This window comes from Erythranthe guttata, chromosome 3 (genome assembly GCF_056151865.1).
Source record: "Erythranthe guttata isolate IM_541 chromosome 3, IM_541, whole genome shotgun sequence".
Classification (NCBI taxonomy): Eukaryota; Viridiplantae; Streptophyta; class Magnoliopsida; order Lamiales; family Phrymaceae; genus Erythranthe; species Erythranthe guttata.
Genome location: NC_142535.1, coordinates 1,481,079 through 1,506,029, shown reverse-complemented (window position 1 = coordinate 1,506,029; position 24,951 = coordinate 1,481,079). Strand labels below are relative to the sequence as shown.

At 34.2% G+C, this 24,951-nt stretch overlaps 2 protein-coding genes and 1 pseudogene across 3 annotated transcripts; all 3 read right to left on the bottom strand.

Annotated features, from left to right (window-relative positions):
• Nucleotides 1-18: 18 nt before the first annotated feature.
• On the bottom strand, nucleotides 19-1,456 carry LOC105972536 (uncharacterized). The gene is made up of 4 exons (XM_012997496.2): nucleotides 1,294-1,456; nucleotides 870-1,188; nucleotides 625-783; nucleotides 19-496 (listed from the first exon to the last, which is right to left on the bottom strand). The coding sequence occupies exons 1-4, from the start codon at nucleotides 1,342-1,344 to the stop codon at nucleotides 93-95; spliced, it is 933 nt and encodes a 310-aa protein (XP_012852950.2). The 5' UTR covers nucleotides 1,345-1,456; the 3' UTR covers nucleotides 19-92.
• A 10,351-nt stretch (nucleotides 1,457-11,807) lies between these two features.
• On the bottom strand, nucleotides 11,808-13,015 carry LOC105972628 (bidirectional sugar transporter SWEET1a). 2 transcript variants are annotated; one of them, XR_016030468.1, is made up of 4 exons: nucleotides 12,879-13,015; nucleotides 12,498-12,777; nucleotides 12,275-12,411; nucleotides 11,808-12,184 (listed from the first exon to the last, which is right to left on the bottom strand). XR_016030468.1 is itself a non-coding variant. In XM_088816023.1 (4 exons), the coding sequence occupies exons 1-4, from the start codon at nucleotides 12,965-12,967 to the stop codon at nucleotides 12,041-12,043; spliced, it is 633 nt and encodes a 210-aa protein (XP_088672149.1). In that variant the 5' UTR covers nucleotides 12,968-13,009; the 3' UTR covers nucleotides 11,808-12,040. The 2 variants fall into 2 exon arrangements, 1 of the variants encoding a protein (XP_088672149.1); XM_088816023.1 differs by having other exon boundaries at nucleotides 12,275-12,394; nucleotides 12,879-13,009.
• Nucleotides 13,016-20,409: 7,394 nt separating this feature from the next.
• Nucleotides 20,410-22,411, bottom strand: LOC148771481 (uncharacterized; annotated as a pseudogene).
• Between the last annotated feature and the right edge of the window lie 2,540 nt (nucleotides 22,412-24,951).

Here is a 24,951-nt window from a genome sequence, read left to right as displayed (position 1 = left end):
TTCCGATTTTCGAACTAATGAATGTCGCAATAAAAATGAGCACATAAATGAAGTATTTGTTCTTACAACTGAAAAAAGCAGAAGATCGGAGATCAGAGGAAATCGGGGTGGATGTCATCATCGACCCTTTGGTACGAGTTTCCACTCCCGATATTCTCCAAGTCAACGTCTTTTTCTTCAGTTATGAAGCTACTCCACTTAGAAACTCGTCCCTCGACTCCAAGGAAACGTGCATTTGGCTCCTCAGTGGCTGTATTTTCATCGTCGTCTGGCGTTATGTAAGCGTTCCACTTCGAGATTGATCCCTTTATCTCTTTCGTTGGCTTTTGTACAAATGGCTCATCCATGTTGGTTAAACGGGTGTTCTTATCTTGAATCTGTGCCTTGAAACGATTCCATTTGTGAGCTAAATCTGATTTATTCGAAGGCGTAGGTTCCATGATTCGAGCTCTCGTCGCGTAATCTGATGTCTGCTCCAACTCAGCTAAACGAATATCTGCAGCCCGACAGAAAAAAAAAAACAAATCGACCACCATCAATTCTTTCAAAATGAAAATTTGAACTACATTAGGATATCAAATCTTATGAAAAAAGCATCGAATTTATTTTATTTATTTATTTTACCTTGGCAATGTTCGTTTTGGTGCTTTTTGGAATTACTTCTGTTCGGAAACATTGGCTTGAAAAGCTTTTCGGTATTGCCACCATTGGAAGAATAGCCCTTCACCTTCGGCTTCTTGAACAGCGCCTTCGGCATCTCAGTCACTATGATCGGCTCATCGTCTATTCATCCAAAAAATCGACATAAAAAATCACAAAACAATTTTTTTTTTAATAAGTTATCTTCTCTTAGACATTTAATCAAACACCTTGTGTGCGATCTTCGTCGTCTATATGAAACTTTCCCCGATATTCCTCTTGATCGTCGTTATCAACATATTCAGTCCAATCGTTTCTCTTCATCTTCTTCGTCTGTTCGTGGATCGGAGAATTGTCGGAGGTACGATCGTGTTCATCGGAGAGATTGAATTGATTTTGATCGGAGAATTGACGAGACATGTTGAAAGTCTGGACGAATTTGCGTACGTCTCTGGCCATGGATGCCTGTGCGAAAACCTTGCGCACAGATTGCTTCTGATTGCACACCACGCAGATCCACTTGTTGCTGCTCTTCTTCTGCTGCTTCACCTGCATATATATATATACAGTGCAATCAATTTTCAACATACGAAGAACACGCAGTAAACACACACATTGAATGAGAGAGAGAGAGAGAGAAACAGAGTGAATTGCCTGCATAGTCGAGCATTCGAAGCATTGAACAGCGATGAAGGTCGTCGGCATTTTTGCTTTTCGGTGATGTGTGTTTTTGTGTGTGTGTGTGTGTGTGTGTGAGAGAGAGAGAGAGAGAGAGAGAGAGAGAGAGTGGCGGGGACAAAAGGTTTTCAAACTAAATTTACAAGAGCGCGCTAATTTTATTCTTGGGAAAATTACATCTACACCCCTAAAGTTTTCTAAAATAACTTTAAGGTCCTTATAGTATCGATAATTACAATCAGCCCCTAAAACATAATTAGAAACTTAGAAACTCTACGAAATAATACATTGGATAAGTTATTTCGTTAGGGTTCTAACGAACTATTAGTTTCATGCAGTGGTGGAGTCAACATAGTGTTAGGGGGTGACATGATTCTCCTAACATTTCTTAAATTCTTATTATTTTTATATAAGATTTATAATTTTTTGTCTATGGTAGCATTAACGGTCCCGTGGGAAATAATTATAGTGTATATCGGTCCCCAGGACATGAGTTTTTTTTTTTGTGGCTCCGATAACTATTTCAAGGGTGTGGTTGTAATTTCCAATACCACATGAATATTTATTCTTCAATTAGAGCCGGTCTTGGAGGGAAGCGGCGGATGCAATTGCTTAGGGCCCCACTTCCATGTGGGGCCCAAAAAAAAAAACTTAATATACAAATATATACATATATGTGAAGTTTGAAATAAGAAAAAGAGAAATGTGAAGATTGATTACACAAGTGTACTTAGTGATTTTGCATCAAATAATGCTAGAAGAGAGAGTAATGTTTAAATAGTTTTTTTATTGAGAAATTAATGAGACATTTGTAAAAAAAAAATATCTACAATGAAAAAAAGTTCAATAATATTAACATAAACGAGTGCAACATTTTTTAAGTTCGCTTAGGGTCTCAAAAATGTCAGGACCGGCTCTGTCTTTAATATAGGCGCTATGGTTTTGTATTCTCTATGGGTGGGGCAAAATTGAGATAAAGGGCTAATTATCCTGCCTTTCAAATGTTAGATTTTGGATTAATGCCTGGTTTTCATACCAAAAATAAAATATACATCCATACAGTCAGTCAACTTAGACACGGTCATGGCCGATTTTCGGCTCGGAACCGGCCCGAACCGGTCCGTTGACGAACCGGACTGACCCTTTAACCGGTGAATTGGTTCCGGAATTGTGAACCGGCCTGTGTCCCTCGGGCCGGCCCGATTCTTGAAATAGATGAACCGTGAACCGTCGGGTCGGCCCGGCTATTCACCCGAAATTAAAAAAAAAATTGAAAAAAAAGCTGAAAAAACTTAAAAAACTTGAACCGGCCCGGTGAATCGGCCCAGTGAACCGGCCGTTATTTGCTCTTTTTTGAATCCCCCACCCCATTTTTTCCAATAAATACCCTCACACCCCATTTTTTCCTATAAAATAAATTTCAAGTCATTTTATTTATTTTCTTTTGTTTTTTTCCATATTTAAAAGTATTTCTTTTAATTTATTTATCCATCAAGTATTTTCAAAAAAAATATATATAAATCCAAATTTTCGGGCCGACCCGGAACCGGCCCGGATGGGCCCAGAACCGGAGTGAACCGGCCCGCCGAACCGTGTACGGGCCGGTTCTGGTTACGGAAAAAATGAACCGTGAACCGGAATGAACCGGCCCATGGCCGTGTCTAAGTCCACTACTATCGTTGTTTGGCACGTCCTCCGTGTTCTATGTCATCTTCATCGTTACGAATCCAACTTCTTATATACTCCACTAAGTATTTAAATCCGCTCTGCCAATAAACGCAAGAATCACCGATTTCCATGTTTCTGCTTCGACATTTTCTAGCACTCCGAATGCAACTCCATTGAATAAATCAATGAAGCCGAAATATTCAGCTGCTCCAGTTGCCATAAAAAGTGACAGTACACTTATAGTTGCTGCCACGAAGGCGTACAGTGATGCCATATCGTCGAACTTCTTTCCTAAATAAGAACCTAATAAAGGCATTCCGACAGCGCAAAACAATTTAACAATTTTAATTACACGTGGCCGCTTTTCTCCGTTACTTTTCGTGGCCATAACCCGAATACTAACTAACAACAATCCCAACCATAACAAAGTAGAATATCCCTCCAAACGTAAAATGCAGAAGCACCTTTGAGACAAGTCTAACCGATTCACCCATTTGCTTTTCATCATCAAAATAAGATATGACACGAGACGAGTAATACTTCGTCGAGTATAAACAAATTCATCCTACAATGTATGTGACCATATGTAGGGCTGCCCAAAATGTCCGGAACCCTATAATGAAGATCAAGGCATTTCTAACCGCATCTATAATTTATGTTAACATCTACAAGTAAAATTCAATATTTCAATATAATTCATACATCTCCGTTATCATCTGCACACATTGAAACAGGCTCCAGCATACATTTTGCACATAAGAAACAGTTTTAAGATTACATTAAGCAAATCTCACTAAATGACTATTAATTTACATTGTACATGTTCTTATGGTTAACTGTAAGATCCATTGACATCAAAATAAAATTGAAAAAAAAAAGGAATCTTGTTCATTTGGCATAAGAATATATATCATTTTAGGCCTCGTTTGGTTGGCAAGATAAGATTAGTCAAGATGAAATTAAATAATATAATGAAGCTCGATTGTATTATTTGACCTTGGAAGATCCAATTAAAAATCATGCCTACAAAGCAACATAATGTATGATAACATAATATTTGCGGTTCAACCCGACAAATCATTCAGGATACCAAAAATCAAACAAAGTCACATTATTTAGTTAATCATCTCTAATAGATTATTATTTAATAAACAAATACTTATCACCAATACTCATAAGTAATATTTTTTTTTCCTATTTTTATTATACAATAATAGTAAAGGATTAAGATTAAACACTGACCGTCAACAGTATCGCTTTTCCAATCGCTGTTGTTCTTGCTTGATGATACTAAAGTTAAATCACCTTAGAGTGTTGAAGTACGATGAGCTGGAAGAGCATTGTGGATCACTGGCTCACGAGCTTGATGACCTTGAGATACATGCGATCATAGAACAAGTGAACTAGGTCGGGGGTTGATCCGACGGAAACCCCTCCAACGCTCAAGTCAGACGTGCGGATAATTATCATGGTCCAGAGAATACAATGGATAATATTACTCAGTTAATAGGACGTACCTTAAGGAATGAGTTCATACCTTTATTTATACCTCATATAAGTGGAGAATTTTCTACTGTCTCTATCATTCGCAAAGTTGGAGTCAACATAGCCAATTTATTCAATTTCAATTTCAGATTTAGAAAAATTTAGGCCAATATGCAAAGAATGTTTCAAATAACGAAGAAGCCATTTCAAAGCTTCCCAATGCGGCATACCTGGGTTCGACATATAGCGACTCAAACAACTTACCGCATAAGCTATATCAGGACGAGTGCTTACCATCAAGTACATCACAGAACCTATCGCATTGGCATAATGAACATTTTGCATAGAGTCAATTTCAGTTTCAGTCTTGGGGGACTGATCCTTACTTAATTGAAAATGGGCAGCTAAAGGCACGTTTGCAGGTTTAGCATTAGACATGGCAATTTTTTCTAAGATCTTACTCACATAAGAAATTTGATTCAAGAACAACAAATTATTATCTCGATTGCGATCAATGTTCATGCCAAAAAATTTTCTTAGCATCCCCTAAGTATTTCATGTCAAATTTGTTCACTTAAACGCATTTTCACATGATCAACAGATTTCACACAAGGGCTGATTATGAGCATATCATCAACATAGATCAACAAGAAAACAGGCACAGAGTGAGCATCTTTGAAGTAAAGACAAGGGTCATAATCACTTTTCTTAAACTTCAACGAAAGCATGCAAGAATCGAATTTCTTATTCCATTGCCTAGTTGATTGTTTCAAGCCATATAAAGATTTTTTCAGCAAACACACATATTCAGGATTTTTAGCATCTACGAAGCCCTCGGGCTGTTTCATGTAAATATGCTCATCTAACTCACCATGCAAGAAATCAGTTTTTACATCCATTTGTTTCAATTCCCAATTAAAATGCGCAACTAATGCAAGCATAATACGAACAGTGGTAAATTTAACAACGGGAGCAAAAATTTCAGTATAGTCTATACCTTCCTTTTGCGTGAAACCTTTAGCAACAAGACGGGCCTTATACCTAATGGAGTCTACTTCATCCTTAACCTTAAACAACCATTTGCAGCTACCAAAGAGCAATTAGCAAGTTTAGGAACAAGAGTCCAAGTTTGATTAACATGCAAAGAGTTCATTTCTTCTTTCATAGCATTTAACCATTCAACTGATTTATCAGATTTTAGGGCATCCCTAACAATTTTAGGTTCATTGTTATCTATAGATTCAAACACATTGAAAACATGAGAAGCAAGATGAAAGCTATCAAAATGTTGTGGAGGCCTAGCATTTTCACGTCTAAGTCGATCTCTAGCAAGTTGATAATCAGACAAGTCATCCACATCAGGCAAGTCATGTTCAACATTTTGGTCATGCAAACTTTCAAGTATTTCAGATTCAATACCAGGCACATTTTCAGATTTAACAGTAGGCAGCTCCACCTCATTTGGAGCAGCCTCTGAATTCACAGCATTACGAACAACAAGGCAAGGAAAAACAGATTCATTAAAAATCACATCACGACTAATAGCAGTTTTATAGCCATGTTCCCTTTTAACCCAAAGTCTATAACCTTTAACCCCTTCGGCATAACCCAAGAAAACACATTTCACAGAACGAGGTTCAAGCTTATCACTTTTATGATGCATGAATGCAGCACAACCAAAAACACGTAAGTTGGACAAATCAACCTTTTTACCCGACCAAACATATTCAGGCAAATCACTATTTAAAGGCACAAAGGGAGATCTATTAATCAAATAGGTGGCAGTCAAAACAGCCTCACCCCAAAACATAGTTGGTAAACCCGAAGTGGCGAGCATGGCTCGAACCCTCTCTAAAAGAGTTCGATTCATACGTTCAACCACCCCGTTTTGCTGAGGGGAGTAAGGAACAGTTTTGTGCCTTTTAATACCAGATTCAGAGCACATAGCATCCATTTCTTGATTACAAAATTCTGTACCGTTATCTGTCCTAAGGGTTTTTATCCCTATTTCCTGTTTGATTCTCAATATAAATTTTCCATGTTTTGAACTTATCAATAACATCAGATTTTTGTTTCAACAGGAAGACAAACACCTTACAAGAGAAATCATCAATGATGGACAGAAAGTAACGGTTCCCACCATGTGTAGGAACACTGGCAGGACCCCACACATCAGCATGCACATACTCAAGAATATCATAACATTTAGAGGGATTAGGGGAAGGGGTTGGTTGAAAAGAAACACGAGTTTGCTTTCCAATGATGCAAGAGTCACACATAGTAACCTCAGACACTTTATCATTGTCAAAATAGTGATTGTTATGCAGAATACTGAGACCTTTGTTACTAATTTGACCTAGTCTATTATGCCACAGAATAGAATGATCACTTTGGACAACATTCACAGAAGCAGATGATTCAGAATGACATACATACATATTTTGCATTCTTATGGCCTTAAAACATAGCAGATCACCCCTCATAATTTTCATGCAACCATTACCCCAACCACCATGAAACCCATCATCTTCTAAGATAGCACATGAAATCAAATTTTCACTCAAATTAGGAACATGCCGCACATTTTGCAAAGTTAACACATAACCAGTTTCAAACTTTAAGCAAACAGTTCCAATTCCATGAACTTGGCGTTTTGTGTCATCAGCCATAGTCACATTGCAATTATTCAATGATTCATAGTTGGAGAAAACATGTTTCATAGGAGTCATATGATGTGAGCATGCAGAATCTAAAAGCCAATCATTTTCACCAAGAGATGATAGCACAGAATTCACACAAGCATGTCACCAACCACAAACACATCACCAAGATTATTATCAGAAACATGATTAGAATGCTGATCATTAGAGTGCTTATTAGGCTTAGCACAGTTCTGAGCATAATGACCAGGTTCACCACAATTATAGCACTTGCGATTACTAACACGAGTTTTCAACTTACTCCTGCCCCTGCCCTTTTTCTTTTGAAAATTGTTTTGATGAGAACTATTTTGAGAAATATTTTGGTTACTGGAGGAAGGCTTATTTGAAAATCGGTTTTGCTGCCTTCCTATCACAAAGTTTACCTCACCAAAACTCTTATTGCTTTTGTTAACTCTCAAATCCAGTTCTTTACTCTTTAAACCGTTTATGACAGTATCAAGACAAATATTATCCCTGCCATACTTAATAGCAGATTTCAAATTGTTGTAAGAATCAGGGATTGCATTTAACAAAACAATGGGAGTATAGTTATCAATACTTTTGTCTCCCGTCAGTTTAATATCCTGAACTGATCTGGTAAACTGATCTATGTTCTCATCAATATCTTTGGTTAGATCCAATTTGAATCTAAAAACAAATTCGAGTAAAAACAATGTTAAGGATAGAGAAGTTTCAGTGTACAACTCGTCTAATTTTTCATACAAACCTTTGGCTGAATCATGCATACCTACCTTTCTAATCACAGAGTCAGAATGATTCAATATAATGGCACAGTAAGCAAGTTCATCAAGTTCTATTTTCTTAGAAGCACTAGTGTCAGCAGCATAAGATTCATCAATAGCCACATAGCATCTTTGTTGAATTAACACACAAGTTTCATTTTCTGTTTCCAAATAGAAAAATCACCCTTACCATCAAAAGGAGCCATAGAATAGACAGACATGGCAGCCATACAAATAAAGCAAGATATTAGACCAATTTTTCACAATAGGCCAAAAATGGGATAAGGGCATATGCAACATGGATAGGCAATCTTGGACACCCCCCCTCACAGGATTCCAGGGCACTTCCGGTCCGGTCAAGTGAGGTTGAGAATCCAAGTTATACCACCCTTTAATATTTATATATATAAGTGTACAGTTTATATATATATATATATATATATATATATATATATATATATATATATATATATATATATATATATATATATATATATATATATATATATATATGTGTGTGCAGCGGAAGAATAATGTTCACACAGAAGCAAGAGTGGCACACAGACCACAACAGAACACACAGAGTGGCTCACGGACCACGAATCACACAAAATGGCTCACAGACCACAGAATCTAAAAACTAAGGCAGTACCAATCACAACAGTAAATAAATCCCAACCATAGGGGGTTTAGGGTACAATACCTGAGCGGAATCCGATTGGATTTTCGTACGCCCTATTTGAACGAGCACCCCCAACTTGACGATGCTCTGGTACCAGTGTTGGGTGGCCGTTCAAATAGCATTAATATTACAAACCTTTAATCAAATGAATTACAAAGATTAATAAGCCTAAGGGGAAGGGGATTAAGACTTAACAAATAAATTACATAAATAAATAATAATAAGAAGAACGAATCTGGGGCTGATCGAAAATCTGCCCGTTTTCAGCTCCGATGGAGAAGGTGACACAACAACGGCTCAGTCCTCGTTTCCCGTGTCCACGTCCAGAGTCCAATTGGCGGCAACCAGCACACTCCCTGTGTCAAGCTCGCAGATCACACCCAGCAGTCAGAACTTCATCCGAGTGCTCAGATCTCAGCCTCACTCCGACTGTAGTTTCAACCCAACCCAAAACCCCAACGAATCGAACTCATACACACAGTGTTTCCCCAGATCTGTTACCCTCACTCACAGAGGGCACGAAACCACTCACCACATAGAGATTTGAGACAAGAAGGTAGAAGATGGGAAGATTTCGTTGTTCTCTTTATCTTCAAGAAGAGATGTATATATACCCATACAGCTGTAGGAAGGAAGGCAAGAGAATCGACCGAATCTCCGACCGCCATGGAATCCAGCGAAAGATTCGGCCGTCGGGAAGAGAGAGAAGAGAGGGGGCGCAGCTGTTAGGGTTAGGGTTTGGAGGCTTTGTGAGAAAGAGAGGATATATAAGTGGAGCATGGATGGCTGAGATCGAGAGTTATCAATCAATGGTCCAGATTGAATCTGTTTGGGCTTTAAGTGAGCTGATGGGCTGACACCAAGGGAGTGGGCTGCACAAAGTGGGTTAGCAATTTTGGGCCAAATAAACATTTGGGCCCATTTTATCTAACAGATAACCCTTGGCGAACGAAATATTTTGGGGGCAGAGGTAAGCCCCCAGGGAGTCTATAACCCTTGCTACCGTTGAAGGGCATCCTCGGTTGTCTGAACCGATCGAGGGGCGGGAAGAAGTGAATCCTATTGAGGATCTAGTGGGACATCCGAGGAAGGTCTCGTGTTGGATCTCGAGCACAAGGAGGAGGAAGTGGCAAGCCACAGCCTCCACGAGGTGGGAGGTCGTTAGCAGTGTCACACTCCCCCTGGGCAAATGTCTCAAGGCCATCGTGCGCGCTACGTGATTATGTTTGCCTTCCCACAGACGGCGCCAAAATGATGATGCTAAAGATAGATCACCTTAGAGAGTTGATGTAGGATGAGCTGGAAGAGCAGAGTGGATCACTGGCTCACGCGCTTGATGACCTTGAGATACCTGCGATCATAGAATACGTAAACTAAGCCAGGGGTTGATCCGTCGGAAACCCCTCCGACGCTCAAGTCAGACGTGCTGATCATAGAAATAGTCCAGAGAATACAGTTGGTAGTATTGCTCAGATAATAGGACATACCTTAATGAATGAGTTACAACATTTATTTATACCTCATTGATTGCGCTGAAGTTTAATTAGTTGAGATTGTCGGACCCAAACCTTACTTGGGGATGATTGGGCATCGGTGATAGTGGTCTTCAATATTGAGGTCGTGGCCCAATAGGTAAAGGAATTGTAGCCTCAGTTTATAATTTACATGTTAAAAACCACTCACTGTATATTATACAACTACACGTAGAATTTCTTTTTCTATGTAGTCCATTATATAGGTTATTAGTAAAACATGTTCAAATTTCCTAAAAACACTACTCACTAAATCATCAAACTATTCAATCAATGTTTTTTCTATTATTTTAACCAATATAATTACAACTAATTCGTACATTATATAATACATTCTCATAAACTATGGGTAAACAATTTTCTTCATCAAAACTTAGTGATGGCGTTTCAAAGAAACCGAACGTAACTTTACGAAACGGAAACATGCCACTTATCCAACAAAGAAACTTCGAGCACTACTTTTACTTTAGATTGGTATAAAGAATATAAAAAAGTAGCCATTTCGTGCAAAAAATATAAGAATTTTATTTAACTTTATACGGAAAACCTTAATCACAAAATCTTGAAATCAAATTCATCTTAAGAACATAAGCATATAATTGGGATTATCAAACAAATTCACTATACTATATTGGAAAAATATTTTTCTCTTAACTAAACAATTAAAGTTTACAATAATGCAATCTATCTATCTATCTATATATATATATATATATATATATATATATATATATATATATATATATATATATATATATATATATATATATATATTGTTAGAGGAAATATTTTTAGAATGAAACAATATAATGTTAGGTAAGTTTGAGCTTCTAATAAATATTTTCAATTCAATAAATAGTATTATGCATCTTCCACCAACAGAAGAAGTGAGATAAACTGTTTCTGGGTGAGGGCAAAATATGGCGTCGGATTTTGTGGCAAAATAATTTTACGAAAAAAACGAAGTCTAACCTTTGCTTTCCTCTTTCAGTATTTGGATCGTTTGAAAATTACTCGATTTCAAACTCTTTTAGCTGGCCGAAGGACTCTCGAAAATTATCATTAATTGCATATATATGCTTGTGTTAGCTGGCTGAGGATAGTTTTTTGTAATTTTTTGTAGATAGTTTAAATAAAAATATCTACCACTTATGAAAGTCGAAAAAATCCAATTTTCTTTTACAGTAATTGAGATCAAAGAGTTTTGTTCATCAACAAAGAAATTCAAATCAATCACACATGTATTATTAAGATAACAAACACATTATGTTAAATATGATTTTTCAATCTAAAACTTAGTAATGCATCACACATACAAACCCTTTACTAAAATTAAACCAAGAAATTAAAGACTTGAGAATAATAATCAGAAAAATAAATAAAACAATAATTTCAAAAGTAGAATAAGAAGGAGAATAGGAGCAGTTAATGTCCAGTCTTCACAAAATATGGATGTTAATTTTTTAATAAATATATAATAATAATTTAAATACTAAAATACCCCTAGGGTTGTAAAAAAATCACAAAAATGGATCTGCGGTTTCGGGTCAAAACCTTTCTTTTATATATAAAGATAATTATTTTACCGTAATTAACTTAATTAATAAAATACGAAAATATTCCACATAAATTATTCTACATCTCTTAAAAGAAGTTTCATGAAAAAAAAGTAAAAATATTTGGGTTGTGACCTCTACAAGAATGCACATAAGAATTTGTTAAGACAGATGATAGAATTTACATATGCATTTTGTTAAAATAAATGAAAGAATTTTGCTAAGATACACTAGAAATTGATTTCAATATTTAAGAGATAAATTGATAAAGACAGAGAGAAAAAAAAAAGAAAAAAAAAAAGAAAAAAAAAAGAAGATAAAAAACTCGGATGCCCGGGCATGCAACATGATCAATTCACTTCGAGTTTTTCTTCATAATAGTGTCATTCGAGTTGTATTTCATTTTCTTCTTTCTCTCGGCTTCACTTTTGTTATTTCGATACACAAGATACAATATTACTTGTATCGCTCCCAATACACTGGTGAATCCATTCGGAAGCTGGAAGTAGTAACTATATTGAGTAAGCACATTAAAAACAAAAATTAGAAACAATGTCGAAAACCATAAAGTTGCCGTATTTATACCTACCATAACAAAAGGGTCCAATCCAAGTAAGCCGAAGACAAACCACAACGAACCATTCAAAAACATAGAGATAGAAGCGGAGAAGGGCATGAACTCCACATTTTTCGTTTTCATCACCGAGTCCTACATTTATTTTTCGACTAAGCAAATATCAAACAATAAAATCATTGCAAACACCATGAATAGCAACCAAAGAGGTAAAAATACATGAATGAGAGATACTTACTATGATTTTAGTTGACGGCCAACACGTACAGATGGAGAAACCAGCGGCCACAAGACCACATAGCAGCTGCCTCTCGTAGCCATGAAGCCATGCTCGAGGAAGAACCAAATGGGCGGTAGAAACAGCAATCGCAGCAAAAATTGCTCCAACATTCTTTAACACCACCACCCTCGGTGAAAGCCAAAGAAACGTCACGATGTATATGCTTGCGAAGAGAAAACCAACGAAATTGCATATGAACAAAAGATGATTGTCGCGTGAGACATCCGGCAAAGCGTACCTATACAAGTTCATGAAATTCAATAAATTAGCATATTCGAGAAAACTGTTGAGAACTTGAATACTCCATAATTTTAAATATTAGAAACCTCCGATACATACCACATAAAAAATGTACACTTGACATATGTCAGTAAGCAGGGGGTTGCAGATAAATCCCCCGTCGTCCACTGTCTCTTCACAGTCTTCATGAAAACAATCCTATTTATTAAGAAAAATTGTGCATTACAAATAACAAAGGGTTAATAGCATTTCGCCACCTGAACTTTGCCTGTTTTTGCGCTTTGCCACCTTAACTAAAAAAAGTTGCACGGTGGCACCCAAACATGCATTTTTGACCCACATAACCACCTGGAAGGAATATTCTGGCGAATCTTCCCACTTTCCAGCGCACACATGCAAAAGTACATGGATTTTTTGCATATCCTTCCAAAGACCTAATTTTGCCCCTTTTTTTCCTCCATCTCTGATTTCCCTCCCTTTCTCATACATCTTCTTTACTTCATGCCTCCTCTCCTCTCTAATTTCGTCCAATTTAAACATCCACACCATTAACAAATCACAACTTTCAGATTTCAAATCCAACACAGCTTCTGGCAGTACAAAACATGGATTATCCATCGCTGTTAAGGTATTACCTTCGATTTAGGGCTTACACCGAAAAAGAAAAAAAAAATCTCAAGATTGTCGCTAAGGTATTACCTTAATCGAATCCGCTTGAGATCATCGCCAACTTGAGGCAATGAAACGAATGTAATCAATATACCTGCCTCTACCTGTGCAACCCACTCATTCAAATTACATCCTTGATCTAAAAAAAATATATTATAAATTAGTATGAGCAAGATTAAAACAATGTGAATTAGCCACTATGAAATTCTCTACAGAACATAGGTTCTGGAGATTTAGAGAGAGAGAGAGGGGTACATCATAAAAAATCAAAGAAAAAATGGGATTTGATTATTTTATTTTCCTCTAGCACAAGTCACAGCTCTGAAGTCGAAAAGGAGTGAGGAAAAAACACTTTATCTCCTCTGTTTCTCTTTCTGATAAAAAAATGGTGAGAAAACCATCATCGAATCAGACAAGCTGTTGGGATTTGTGGATTCTCGCTGCTGAAGAGGTACGAGACAGGGAAGAAAATCAGAGATGGAGGGGGAATTGGGCGAAACTAGGTCTTTGGAAGGATATGCAAAGGAAAAGATGAAAAAGCCCATGTACTTTCACATGTGCAGCGTGCGTGCGTCGGAAAGTGGGAAGATTCGCCAGAATATTCCTTCCAGGTGGTTATGTGCATCAAAAATGCATGTTTGGGTGCCACCGTGCAACTTTTTATAGTTAAGGTGGCAAAGTGCAAAAACGGGCAAAGTTCAGGTGGCGAAATGCTATTAACCCAATAACAAACATTAAAGCTTTGTTCGGTTCATTGATTTTGAAACGAGAAAATGAAAATAGGTGGTTTACTAAGGAAGAAGCATATTCGTAGCAAGAAGTTTTTACTACGAACATGGTATTTTACACTAGGAATTCATGTCGTAGTGAAAAGTGATTTTTCTACTAGTGTTATCGTGAAACTTACACTGGTCTTACGTAAGAAAATGCCGCCACAATGATTCCTGTTTCATGAAAAAGAACACAAGAATTAGAACATACTTGAAGGAAAATAGTTTTTCTTTTAAAAGAAAAAACAAAAAAAAAAAGAAACTCACCAGCAATGCCAACAGCAGTCTGCAGATCAATCTCCATATTTTATAGTAGTTAAAACCACAGAATTTATCTGAGAAAAATAAAATTAACAACATGATTTAAGAGTTTAACAACAAGTTTTGGGATAACTACACTATTTGTCGTTATACATAACCACTTATTTGATTTTCGTCCCTAACCAAGTAGCACTTAGAGCAACTCCAATGGAGTTATCAAATAGGGATTCAAATATATTTAACCACCATTTACACACCCAAAAATAGAAATCTTTTAAAGCAACTCCAATGGAGGAACTAAATAAAGTATCAAACTAAAAACTATCACTTTGATACTCCAAAATTAAAAAATCCTCATCCAATGGAGTCAGGCATTAAAGTGACGGTTATTTTGATACTCAACCACCCCGAGGTGCAAAAATACTCCCTGGAAAATGAGGTATTAAAAATATAACCACCCCATTAGCCCATCACTATTTGACATGTGAAATTTAAAAATATAATTATTCATATATTTAAAATTTGATAATCTATTTGATACTTGTGGCTGGAGTGAATTTTTTTTCTAGAAGAATGTTTGATATCTTCTCAATGAGGGTTCTATTTTGATACGTCTTGGAATGTAAAAATACTTGTTGGAAAACATATGGCCGGCAATTACAAATAAAACAACTCATAAACTTCCAATTGATAATTATTTTGATAACCATGATTGGAGGAAATAAATTTTAAATCAATATTAAAATATTATCTCAAATGGATGGTAATATGGTATGGAATCCACATGAATGCCACCAACAAAACTTTTTTTGATATTGTGTTCCTAAAATATATATATAAAAAAAAAACTGAAAAGAAACGAAGAGAGTTATATCTAATAGCAAAGGCTTTCATAAATCCCGCATCGATTCTTTGAAAAATTAAATACCAAATCTCAAGATAGCAAACGCATTGATATTATTTCCATAATGATATACACAAGACTGACCTGTCGTCTGTTGACGGCGGCGTGCGGCCAGCGAAGGCGAGCGGCGGCAGAGTCGTGTGCTGTTGTAGGCGGCGTGCGGCGAGGCGGAGAGCCGGAGGTTGAAAGAAGAGAGGGGTTGGGAGGGCTGGAATTTCCAAATTCAGTTATTTTGATATTGAGTTCCGACGGATTAAAAAAAAGTTTAAATTAGGAGAAAGTACAGTTTCCACCACGAACTATATATGAGATCCTATTTAATATGGTTAATTTTTTTTTTCTTAAGTAATTCAAGTCATTACAAGGGAAAATAGAGGGACTCGAACTCTAGACTTTTTACGTATAAGTAAATTATTAAATAATTCTTTTTACTATGTTTTATTTTTATTTTTCCTTTCCATCTCTTTTTTTTTTTTCCTTTAATCTCCTAGAACAATGACTTACCTATAGAAATTGCCATGGTTCTATTACTTTTTTATCCTTTTTAAATGAAATCATATGTGAAATTAATACATAATGTATGTTATTTGTTAATTTATACATAATATATTTTGAATAACTAAAAATATTTCTCCCAATAAAATCTTCTCGTCTCTTTCCCCACCTTTCCCTTTTTTTCTTTTTTTTCTAACTTTTTCACAAAATTACATACTAAAAACGTTCCTAGCATTTCAAGTTCGAATTTGAGAAAAAATTTCACGTATTCAAACTAAAATAAAGTTGGAATTTATGGAAAAAAATTCGAATCGATATAGATTTGAATAATTAAAAAGGCGTAATGAAATTGAATAAATATTAAATAAAACTGAACTCTTTTTTTATGATTATTCACGTAAAAAATCAACGAATTTTGAGTGACTTGAATAAAATTATCATAGAGAAAAGTTAGGGAGAATTTTTTTTTTTTTTTTAATTTACTAGTACTTTGCGCCATTCATTGCACGGCCGACTATTAATTTTTTTTTAAATAAATAGAAGTAAATAAATGATGATAAAAAGAAATAATATAAAGCAAAACGTAATAATTCCACTTAATAAATGCATGATGCATCTATCACATAAAACAACAAATGAATTAAAAAATGGACGTTGAGTATAAAAAAGTGATAAGTAAAGCACTTATTTGCGGACATGATAGTAAAAGGTTAAATGAAATAGCGATCTGAAAATCATTTATCGAATTTTTATTCTCCCAAAAAGAAAATTTGGTTTATATGTCCAAATGTTACCAAAAGGTAAAAGGTTATTATAATTCATAATCGCGTGTACCATAGTCATATTTTGTAAAATCAAAACTAATTAAGTATAGAAATCTATAAACCAATATTCAACAATATATGAAAAATTGGTTACAACATATAAACCTACATGTGTTACAATCACGAGAAACCTATCTTAAAAATTACCAATCTCCTAATAAATAATATTTTTTTTATTTTTTTTCACAATCATAAAATAAATTATACTTCCTTTGTTCCCATATAATTGACGTTTTTAGCTCAGCACATGGATTAAGAATAGCATTAATTATTGCTTAATTTTAGGAAAAAATATAATCTTAGACTAAATTACCCTTCATCTTAACTAATCTCTTCTTAGTCTCCACTAATATATATATATATATATATATATATATATATATATATATATATATATATATATATATATATATATATATATATATATCTCACTCAATGCCATTGATATGGTTATAATGGCCGATTAATGAGGAGAGAAATTAGTGGAGACTAAGAAGAGATTAGTTAAGATGAAGGGTAATTTAGTCTAAGATTATATTTTTTCCTAAAATTAAGCAATAATTAATGCTATTCTTAATCCATGTGCTGAGCTAAAAACGTCAATTATATGGGAACAGAGGGAGTAGTTTCTTTTGGTCCTGACTCAGTAAAAATGAACTAAATTATTAGTTCGATAATTTAATATTTCGCTAAAGTAGTAGAATTTTGCTAGTCTCGATTGTATTAATTTCTTGAGGTTTAACTGTAAGTGTTTACTTCAAGGAGTCTCATCGTTATAACATGAAATAAAATTCTACAAAAAAAAATTAAACTTAAATCTCGATAGTTTAATAAAGGGTTAAATACAAAAACACCCATGTACTATGAACTTTGTATCATTTACCCCCCTGTACTATACATAAATACAAAAAAACCCATTCCATTACATTTTTTCCAAAATATGACCAAAATACCCCTACTCAAGCATACACACACACACACACACACACACACACACACACACATATATATATATATATATATATATATATATATATATATATATATATATATATATATATATATATATATATATATATATATATATATATATATATATATATATATATAATGGTTTGTTTGAGCCATTTTCGACTATATATTTTACCATTTTCAGTCAATTTTACGTGGAAATTTTTCGTATTTATATTTTTTTCCCAAAACATCCAATTGCTTATATTTTTTTTTATTTTCTGAATTAAAAACTTTTAGTTATGTCATTTTGAGTTTCTTCATTTTTTTTCTTAAATGTCTTCTTGTAGTTCAAACATCCTGATTACAAACATCTTTACAATCCTATGATTGTTGAGAATTTGAACTACCGTAAGATTTAACAAAAAAGAAAGAAATTCAAAATGACAACAATAAAAGTTTTTATTCAGAAAATTAAAAAAAAAACTCTTAGTAATTAAATGTTTTGGAGAAAAAAATAAAAATATCAAAATTTTCCAATTAAAATTGACCGAAAATGTTAATAAATATAGTGGAAAATGGCTCAAACAAATATATTTATAGGCTTAACGGGGGTATTTTCATCATATTTTGGAAAAAATGTAATGTGAGGGGGGTTTTTGTATTTTTATGTAGTACAGGGAGGGGTATATGATACAAACTCCATAGTACATGGGTGTTTTTGTATTTAACCCTTTAATAAATCGTTATTACAAATATAAAATTACTTAACTTGAAAATATCATCAAAGGAATTTCCATTATACTAAGTCATCTTTTCTCCGAAAAAAGGGTTACCACCTACTAAAATTGCAATTCATTTCTTGCACCAAAAGGGTAGCGGACCCGGACCTGGTGCCCACAAGGAACCAATCTCATTGGAGTTGAAATTCTCACACTGCGGCTGCCAGGATTCGATCCTAGGACATTGCACCAACTTACCACCTCCGGAACCAGTTGAGCTACACCCATGCGGGCTAATTGCAATTCATTTCTGTTATTATATTACAATATTACTCTAAATAAATAAAAGTTCATCACTCAAAGTATATTTAACACCGTCACAGACTCACATGAATAAAGTTTGCAACTTGCAAGTTTCTCAAAAAGTAAATTTGCAAAATTAAAAAAAAATTAAAAAAATTAAAAAAATTAAAAAAATTAAAAAAAAATTCCATAATAAGAAAATCTTTATTTTTATTTTATACACCCTTATCAGTACGTGAAATTTCCAAAAAGAAAATTTAAATCTAGTTTATAATTTATAAAAACGTAATTTGCCAATTGGATTCTGAAAATAAAAGCACCAAAATAATGAAATATTGCCCATCAACAAAGCAAAATAGCAACATACTGCCTGATCAATACTTGCTTTTGGTCCACGTCCGCAACCCTGAGAGAATTTAGGTTCCCATTTTCGGCGAAGAACTTATTTGCCTGAAAGAGGGTTCAACATACTTTGATCAAGAAATAAAATTCCAACACCAAAAAACTCTAACTGGAACCAATTAAAATCGTAAAAATATTTAGTTCCTGAATTACAGGAATATGAACATTCAGAAGATTAGCCGAGATGAAAAAAAAAAATGAAATCTTCCCACCCCCGAAAAGCATCAAATATGTTCAAAAATAAAAGAAAAAAAGAAAGAACAACCAAACAACTCATTACAAAATGCCATGATTGTGATTTTTTTGAAAATAAATACATATATTCAAATGAAAAAAAAAACGACTCATTATATAAATTTATTAGGAAAAAACCGAGAGTTACTCATGAGGTATTAGGGAAAACCAAAAAGGACTCCGGTAAGAGCCACAAAATGCTTACTCTCAACGTAAAAAACTGATCAGCGATTTAGAAGAAATGAGATGAAAAAAAACTGCTAGGGTTTCGTTTAGGATTTTGGGGCAAAACATTTCTTTTATATATAAAGATGTGTGGAATTTAGTAAATTTTAGTGTAAGATTTAGCATGCCCCTCTATTTTGTTTTATATTTTCATTTTTTTAATCTTACATTATTCCAATTTTCCACCCATCTTACCCACTACATATACAATAGTACCTCGATAAATTAATACTCAATAAATTATTCACGGCGGCGTTGGATGAATTAACATAGGAATTCACGGCGTCGCTGGAGGAATTCAAAACGGCGGAGCAATGACAACAGTGGAAGAGAGTGGCGGCAGTGGTGGAAGATAGAAGAGAGGAAGAAGAGAAAGAAGCATTTACGGATAGAGAAAGTTAAAAAGCGGCTGGAAAGTAAACATAGTATTTCTAGAGTTAAACAAATTAAAACGGGTAAAATTGGGTTATAATCAATGTTCTGAAAACCGGACCGGACATTGACCCGGCCAAGCTATCGGGTCACGGTTGGACCGGTTCAACCGGGGTCCAACTGGGTTTTTGAATAATTTAATTTTAATTATTTATATTTAATTTATATAAATACGTAAAAATAGCATGTTTATTACCAATATCAAATATTCTCATGAATTAACCATAAAATTATAAATCAAACCATAAAATAACAGGGAACATAAATCATAATCATTTTATAAGTCAAAACTCAAAAGTTAACATTTAATTTAAATCAAAACTCAAAAAAAAAAAAAAAAGGTCTTGCATCCAAAACAAACATTTAAAATAAGTCTCATATCAAAATCATATATTTAAAGTAAATAGTAAATGCATATGAAAGACACTATCATCTTCATATATCACTCTCCCTCGTACTCATCTCCAATTTCATCTTCATCTCCACCTTCATCTCCTCCATGGAATGTCATCACATCGAACTCATGCTCTTGACAATTAAAAAAAAAACAAAAACAATTAATCGATTGAAAATAATTTTAAACTATTTAAATTTCATGAAATAAAGTGCATATATATTTAAAAAACAAACCTTGTGTGCTTGACTCTCCAACGCCATCCTTTGGATATTCTTCTTGCACCATATTTTCAAGTTCATCATAGTCAAGTTCTCCTTCTTCCTCATTTTCCACAATCCAAAATTCCGTTTTTTTCAATTGACTCGTAATCAACTGGATCGTATGATCTCTTGGAGACAGCCAACCTAAATAATTATAAATAATTGTAACATTAACATGAACAAAAAGAATTAATATAAGATAATTATTTGTTAAAAACTACAAAATTAACTTTAAAAACTTAAAGTAACTCACCTATTTTTCAATCGCAAATTATAATGAACGTAAACAAGATCGTTCAGTCTGTTATGCTCCAATCTATTTCTTTTCTTGGTATGGATGTGTTCAAATACGTTCCAATTGCGCTCACATCCAGAAGAAGAAGTAGTTTGACTAAGAATTTTTATAGCCAACTTTTGCAAGTTTGGCGCGTCGAAACCGAACAATCTCCACCATTCATCTATTTAAAAAAAATTTATGAAAGACATAATCATTAATTAATAATTATTAATTAGTAAAAAATGCATTTTATAATTTATATATACTTCAAATATATAGTATATAAAATTGTAAAACAGGTAACAACATAAATAAAATAAATATTAAATAACAGTAATATGAATCGATCGTTACCTGGTCGGGTGATTTTACTACAAGTTAATGCTGTCGGACGAGCAAAACATCTCTCGCGATCACGGAAAATTCTTAACTCATCCAAAATCGCAATGTTATTGACGTCCTCCATTTTATCTATCACATTCAAAACTCCACCCATAATCTCAGGCTCAGTACAAAAAGTAGATTTGTCATACTGAAAAGCAGGATTCAAATAATACGCTGTTGCATGAAGATCTTTACGCAGCATACGATCCCATCTACTGTCAATAATATCAACATAGGGCTTGTACAACTTTTTCTTGTTTTTAAATATATTCATAATCCCCTTTCGTGCTCTAAACATGCCCTCATAAATATAACCCATAGATGGTTTTTCATCAGTATCACAAAGACGCAAAAGTCGTATCAATGGCGTCATAACCCTCAGAATCACCAAGCAGTTATTCCAAAAATTCTCATCCAACACAATTTGTTTTACTTCTCTACCTTTTTGCATCTTTAGATATTGCTTATAGTCAGGACTAACAACCAATGCTTGCAAATCATCCTTATGCGCATACAAACTTTGTAATGCAATAAAGGTAGTTGCAAATCGAGTTGCACCAGGACGGATAATTTATCGCCACCCCTTTCGATTTCTTAACCAGTTCAAGGCGAACTTATGATTATACACAAAAACAGTAACTTTTGATGCAAGAACGGCTAAAGATTGAACTGTGGGCATATCTCCAACATCTTTAAATATCAAATTAACACAATAAGCTGCACAAGGTGACCAAAAAATGAATGGATATTTCTCCATGAGTCTAGAACCCGCAGCTTTATAATTGGCCCCATTATCCGTTACCATATGAACAACATTACGAGGACCAACCCATACTCCACAATATCAGCAAACAAATTACACGATGTATCAGCATTTGTGCAAATATCAGAAGCATCAACAGATTTGATAAATGAAATCCCCTTTGGACAGTAAACCAAAAAATTAATCAAAGACCTTTGCCTAATGTCAGTCCAACCATCCCCCATTATGGTACAACCAGTGTCAGCCCAAGTATCTCTAATAGAGTCAATCATCAACGTAACATGTGTCTTAGCATCATTCAATAAATTGACACGCAAAGCATGATAAGAAGGATGTGTATATCCATGACCCATACTAGCTATTTTATTGATCGCAGCTTGAAAGTAAGGTGAAGTGCAATGGCCAAGTCAGTATCTTTCCATTTGTCTTTACTTTGCATGCATGCTTTAATACTAGGCTGGGAAGAAAGACTTACACCTTTTTTACAAAATGAGTCAATAGCATATGAAGCTTTCCTTTTTCCATTCGAAACCTCTGTTTGAGAAGGAATTTCCAGAATTTCATCTTCTTCGTAAGCATCTAAATCTTCAGCCATCGCTTTCTTGGCCTTACTTTTTTGCGCATGAGCATCCAACAAATCTTTGATTTCAAGCTGAACCTCTAAACTAACTTTTTGGCACGCAGTCACGGTTCCTTTAACCCCAGAAAGGTGTTGCTTCATCCTATTAATACCTCCACCTGCAAATATTTTTTTACAAAATCCACAAATCCATATCTTCTTCCCTTTCGCATTTGTACCCTCAGTAACATATTTCCATGCTCCGTCTTTCTTTTGTCTAATCGAAGGAGCCGATGAAGCTTGTGTCCCCGAAGACGTTGCATTGTTTTCAGCCATACTTTTCTAATAAAATATGAGAAAATTAAAAAAATAAGCATAAATCGTCTTTACTTTTCATTATATTTGATTGTATGTGCATGCCTAAATATTAAATACATATAAAACTACAAATTATAAAGTCGAAAGCAACTAACTCATGTATCCATTAATCAACTAACTAAAACAAACAAGTAATTATTTGTGTACTTCAAACACCAATTTCAAGATTTATTTGCTAAATTATATAATAGTGAAAAGAATATAAATTCTATGTAATTAGATCTATTTTTCAATAAATGAATTCATAAATTTATAATCTGAAAAAAGGATTACCAGAGCGACGACAATTTCAGAACAACGATGCCGGTTATGGTTGATTTGGAGAACGCAGCACTTGGAGAAGAAGAGAATAAATTCTCTTTTTTGTTTTTTAAGAAAACAGGGCTGGTGCCTGGTAGTCTGGCAGAGGCTCGTACTTTTTTTAATAAAAAACACCTTCTGTAACTTTTGTTGTCTTACTACTTACTAGGGTAAAAATTAAAAAGTAGAGAATTGAATAATCAATTATTGTGACTCAGCAGTCAGCCCACGTTTCAACTTCCTTTTCTTTTCTTTTTCTTTTTTTTTTTTTTTTTTCTGGGCATTAAAACGACGGCGTTTCGGCTGCTTTTTTTTTTTTTTTTGAATTAATTAAAAAAGTGCGTGTGCAGCCAAAAAACCGATTTTGAGCCGGTTTCCGGGTTTCCGGTCCGACCGGTCAAAAAACCGGTTTTTGACATTTTGACCGGGTTTTTGTGATTTTCGGTTTAATAGGTCTAACCGGACCGGACAAGGCACCGGTTCGCGGTTGAATCGGTCGAACCGGCCGGTCCGATCCGGGTTTCAAAACATTGGTTATAATAACTAATGGAGTTATGTCAATTCATAATATCATATGATGGGGCATGTCAAAATGCCAAAAAAGAATTGTACTTGTAATATTGATAAATGTGTTTTAAGGGGTTCTCCCTAATTAACCCAAGAACAAAATACAAAATATGGAAAAAGAAAGAAAAATCGAATATATTCCGTTTTTTGGCTAAAATCGAACATTAACCAAATAGATCGGTTTTTTTAATTAAAAATCATATATGTCGGTTTTTTATCGGTTCGGTTTCTTTCAGTTTCGGTTCGGTTTTCGTTTTTTCGGTTTCAAGAGTAACTATAGATTCAAGTTATACAAACAAAAAAATCCAATTACAATTACTTTCACAACTAACTAATGCAATGAAAATATAAAAAATTTAATCCCATAAGACTTAATGTAATTTAGATGATGTATTATGTTTCATTTTTTTCGTACTTTCTTCAACCACATTATTAAAGGCATGAATTCAAGTAAAATTTTAGTTACTAAATAAATAAAATACAATGTCTCAATTTATCAACAGATGCTTAGAATGAAGTAATTGAAAGATAGAAAGTAAAACTAAGGGTAAAATAATACATATATTACATAAAGTAAAGTCATTTTATAGTTTCGGTTCGGTTCGGTTCGGTTATTAACTCTTTCCACCATACCGAACCGAATAATTCGGTACTTCATAAATAAATAAAACGTACATACGGTTTGCGATACGGTACGGTTTGAAACGGCTCGATTTTTCGATTTTTCGGTTTTTTTTGCTCACCCCTAATACTACACGTGTCTTAGAGCCCGTTAGGCTAAACTTATACAAAACATTTTATAAGTTCACACATCTGATCAGATGTTTTAGGAGTTGATAAGTTGTAGATCTTATTTTAAAAATTATTTTTTAAAGTGTTTGGATATATAACTTATAAGTTATTTTTAGATTTTAGGGGTTTTATTGTTGGGAACCAGGCACGTGTACGCAGCGGAAAACAAAAAAAATTATATGAAAAACATATTTTACATATAATCACGTGCACCATTTCAGCAATTAATTGCGTACCTTAGTGGATTCTAGTTTTCCTATTGTTTTGAACGATTGTTTATTTGTTCCGTTTCTCAGTAGAAAC

Coding starts and splice junctions, on each gene's coding strand:
- LOC105972536 (XM_012997496.2), bottom strand. CDS start 1,344: ATGCCGACGACCTTCATCGCTGTTCAATGCTTCGAATGCTCGACTATG. Junction 1,189..1,293: donor TCGAATGCTCGACTATGCAG/GCAATTCACTCT, acceptor ATATATATGCAG/GTGAAGCAGCAGAAGAAGAG. Junction 497..624: donor CCAAAACGAACATTGCCAAG/GTAAAATAAATA, acceptor GTCGGGCTGCAG/ATATTCGTTTAGCTGAGTTG.
- LOC105972628 (XM_088816023.1), bottom strand. CDS start 12,967: ATGAAGACTGTGAAGAGACAGTGGACGACGGGGGATTTATCTGCAACC. Junction 12,395..12,497: donor GGCCGTCAACTAAAATCATA/GTAAGTATCTCT, acceptor AAATAAATGTAG/GACTCGGTGATGAAAACGAA. Junction 12,185..12,274: donor GATTGGACCCTTTTGTTATG/GTAGGTATAAAT, acceptor TACTACTTCCAG/CTTCCGAATGGATTCACCAG.